Source organism: Polyergus mexicanus, unplaced genomic scaffold, assembly GCF_030449975.1.
Source record: "Polyergus mexicanus isolate NDT 795.1 unplaced genomic scaffold, iyPolMexi1.0 SCAF_83, whole genome shotgun sequence".
Classification (NCBI taxonomy): domain Eukaryota; kingdom Metazoa; phylum Arthropoda; class Insecta; order Hymenoptera; family Formicidae; genus Polyergus; species Polyergus mexicanus.
In genome coordinates this window covers 9,122-13,426 of record NW_027223403.1, presented here as the reverse complement: position 1 = coordinate 13,426, position 4,305 = coordinate 9,122, and the positions used below count along the sequence as shown (strand labels likewise).

The 4,305-nt window shown below is 43.7% G+C and overlaps 1 protein-coding gene across 1 annotated transcript; it reads right to left on the bottom strand.

The window, feature by feature from the left end:
• LOC138944070 (NADH-ubiquinone oxidoreductase chain 5-like) lies at window positions 1–1,575 on the bottom strand. Its single transcript, XM_070314939.1, has 2 exons — window positions 1,490–1,575; window positions 1–832 (listed from the first exon to the last, which is right to left on the bottom strand). Exons 1-2 carry the CDS (start codon window positions 1,573–1,575, stop codon window positions 1–3), a joined length of 918 nt encoding a protein of 305 aa, XP_070171040.1.
• Window positions 1,576–4,305: the final 2,730 nt, after the last annotated feature.

The following is a 4,305-nucleotide window of genomic DNA, read 5'->3' as shown; positions in this document are numbered from 1 at the left end:
TCAATTTAATATTGATCCACTTGCTAATCTCAAAATTATTAAAATAATTATAGAAAAATTTATTAACTTTCTCTCTTTATAATTATAAAACCTACATATTCTGATATTTTCATTAAAATAAATATAATAAAATAACCGACAAGAATAAGAAATCGTCAAGGAAATAGATAGTACTACCATCAACAATAAAAAAATATTAATATTTATTAAATAAATAGATTCTATAATCAAATCCTTAGAATAAAATCCTGCTATAAATGGAAATCCTCTTAAAGATATTACTGAAACATAAAAACTCAATATAGTAAAAGGAATATATTCATTTATATTACCGCAAAATCGAATATCTTGATTATTATTCATTAAATGAATCATAATCCCAGCACATATAAATAATAATGATTTAAAAATTGCATGAGTTAACAAATAATAAAATGATAAATAATTTAACCCCAAACTCAGAATTATCATTATAAAACCTAACTGTCTTAAAGTTGATAAAGCAATAATCTTTTTTAAATCATTCTCAAAATTTGCTATTATCTCAGACATAAATATAGTAAAAATTGACATATATAATAGAATCTTATCAAACATTCTATTTATAAAAATTTTATTAAACCGAATTAATAAATATACACCTGCAGTTACTAATGTCGAAGAATGAACTAAAGCAGAAACAGGTGTAGGGGCAGCTATAGCCAAAGGTAACCAAACTGAAAAAGGAATTTGAGCGCTCTTAGTAATCAATGCCAAAAAAATCATCATCAAAATAAATTTATTAGATCTGCTCATAAAATAAACATTCCATCTTCCATAAATATATATTAAACTAATTGTGTTTGAGATTGAGCGTCTCCAACGAGAGCGCTCGAAAATTGGCGCGTCAGCGGCCATCTCGCGCAGCGCACGGCTCGCCGCGAATCAAATCACGCGTTACCAGCGGCGCTCAGCAAATCACGCTAGGCCCGTGGCATTGCTCGTGCCGTGCAAAGCGGGCCGCGCGGCGGTCACCCGAGAGAGCCAAAATCACAAACAAGTGCGAATAACAAGTTCTAATTTCCCGAGTCATCGAAAACAATCACCGGCTCGATCTTGCGCGAAAAACACATAGAACATTCTAGAAGCAGCAAAAGAACGGTTGTATATAAGCTCTCTCGGGGAACTGCCGCGCGCACTCGATCGTGAACTCCATCCGTGACAGTGTGTTATTATATCGTCTAAACTCTCGTGAGAAAAAAGTCGCTCGCTTTTCCTGTTCGTACCCGCGCTTACGAAACGCGAAGTTTTCGACCGTAATAAAGGAGGTTTTTCGTCGCTCGCGATTAATCTCGCGTAATCAAAACGCGCTGCTTATTCCGTCGCTCGCGGAATCGCGCCGCTTACACCGTCGCTCGCGGTATTCAAGACATATCCGCCGCTCGCGGGAAGCACCATTGCGCGCGAAGTGCAAACGCGATCACGCAGGGCTTCGCTCGCCCACGTCCACTTCTTTCTTGCACAAATTGCTATTAATAAGCCAATATCACCAATTCGATTACATAAAACTGTGACTATCCCTGAATTATAAGACATAATTTTGATAAAAAATTACTAAACAATATGAAATAAGCCCTAAACCATCCCACCCAAATAAAATTCTAATCAAATTCGGTCTAATAATTATTATAACTATTGATAAAATAAATAAAATTAATAATTTAATAAACCGATCAATATAAATCTCTTCTTTTATATAAATTATTCTATACAATATAATTATTGAAGAAATCAATATTACTACCCTAATAAATAAACAAGATAATCAATCAAATATTATATAAAATTCTATATTAATTGAATTAAAATTAAGTAATATTCATTCTATCATAATACCCAAATCCATAAAATAAAAATAAAATCCTAAATAAAATAACAAAATAAATATTTTAAATATAAAAAATGCATAAATTATTAAATTATTAATTATTTAAGATAAAAAAAATTTCTTTAATTCCACAAATTAATATTTTATATATTTATAAACTACTTAAATAAATTAATATATTAAATTTAAATTAAAAATCAATAAAATTAATGGTCTAATATGAATTAATAAAATTAAATAATCTTTTAAATAAATTCCTATAAATTTATTTTCAGAATAAATATATCCATGCTGAATATAAGAATATAAATATAATGAATAAGAACTTCTAAAAAAACAAATAATTATCAAATAAACTATTATACATAAATCTCAACCAACTAAAACTCTAATTATACAGATCTCTCTAATAAAATTTAATGAAAATGGAAAAGAAAAATTTGCTGAACATAAAAAAAATCACAAAGCCCTTAATGAAGGCAAAATATTTAATATTCCTTTATTAAAAAATATTAATCGCCTATGAGACCGTTCATAATATAAATTTGATATAAAAAATAACCCAGATGAACACAAACCATGAGAAATTATTAAAATATATGAACTAATAAGACCTATTTTTATTAAACTTAACATTGAACATATTAAAATATTTATATGAACGACTGATGAATAGGCAACAAGACTTTTTATATCAATTTGAATTAAACAAATTAATCTAACTAATAATCCACCCACACCTCCTTTTTTTTTGTAACGGAGGGGAAATGCTTTTACGCATACCCCGCCTCGATGGGGTTCGAGGCGGGGTTATGTGGGACTCACACCGGCCTAAACAAACGGCCGGAGACTACTCACTAAAACCCCTCCGGGTGGTCTTCTCGGGCGTTTCTGGGGGCCTCTCTGGAAACTGGCATATGCACTACTTCAGAGAGGCCCCCCGCCCACAAGCCTTGCCCCCTGGGGGAGCGCGGTTGAGCTCTCCCCCAGTGCCCACATTAAGACGTGGGCATTGTCGGCCTAACTAGGCGAGGGGGGGACCACCGCCCCTCTCGCCTCCCTCCCGGTGTTAGTCCCGGGGGGGGGGGCGTGGTCGGGCCCAGGTACCCCACCTCGGCTCCGACCACCGGGCCCGACCCCGCGAGAGACGTCCGCGACGAGTCAGCGGACGTCCCCCGAGTTCGCCGGGGCCCTGCGCCGGCGCAGGAGGTCTTCGATGGGGCCGGACCCGATCGTGGCCCGACCTTCTCCCCCCGCGCGCCCCCCCTGTCTGGGGCGGGTTTCCGGGACCGCCCTGGGCCAATGTGGCCCCGGCCCCCGTCGACCCACCCCGGGAGGTCCGTGGGGCGCGGCGATGACGTGCCGCACCCCTCTGACCAGGGGGTGCAGGGGGTCCGCGGGTCCTGCCCGTAATGGGCCCTCCCCGCGTTCCCCCCCCCCAGATCACACGGCTGTCCCTCCTCGGTCGCGAGCTCCCCGGCGTCCGCCGGGGAGCCGCTCTCGCTCTCTCTCGGCCTCCTCCTTCTGCAGCATTACTGCCTCGCAGAAGGAGGAGACCGCCCTCCAGGACTCCCCGCTCTCGAGCATAGCACCGACGATGCTCGAGAGCGAGAAGCCAATATCCCCCCCTATTATTTGGACGAGGACACGGCGCTCTTCCGCCCACGCTGGGCACACCTCCAGCGTGTGCTGCGCCGTGTCCTCGTCCGCGCCGCAATGGTGGCAGCGCGCGCTGTCCTCTTTCCCGATGCGACACAGGTATGAGCCAAAGCATCCATGGCCTGTAAACACCTGTGTCGCACGGTATGACATCTCGCCATCCGCCCTCGTGACCCATTTGATCAAGTGAGGGCGGATGGCCTCGACGACGCGCCTCCCCGTGTTGTCACGGGGGTCGAAGAGGTGCTCGTCTCACCTCTCCAGAGCGCGTCGCCGGGCTTGGAGCCTCACGGCAGCCTTGACCCTTGGGGTCAATGCCACACCTAACCCGCCGAGCTCCCGCGTACGCCTGTACACAAAGGCGTACATATCGGCGTAGAGCTCGACGGGCGGCGTTTCTGCCAATAATGTGGCCGCCGTGTGCGACACCGTCCTATACCCGCGGACGACCCTGATGGCCACCCTCCGAAAGACGCGGCGCAGCAGCATTTTGCTGCGCTTTCCGGCCATCAGGGCGTCCGCCCACATCGGTGACCCATAAAGGGCCACCGCCAGGATGGTGTTCGCATAGAGGCGACGCACCCGGCCATCCGGGCCCCCAAGATTGGGCAGGAGTCGGCTAAGGCTAATTGCCACCGACTCCGCTCTGGGGGCCAGGCACCTAAAGTGCTCGCCAAAGCTCCAAGTCGCGTCCAGGTAGAGACCGAGGTACTTCAATTGGTCTCCCACCCGGACGGAGATGTCATCCACCGTGACATAGGCCTCGGGGGGGGAGGTCC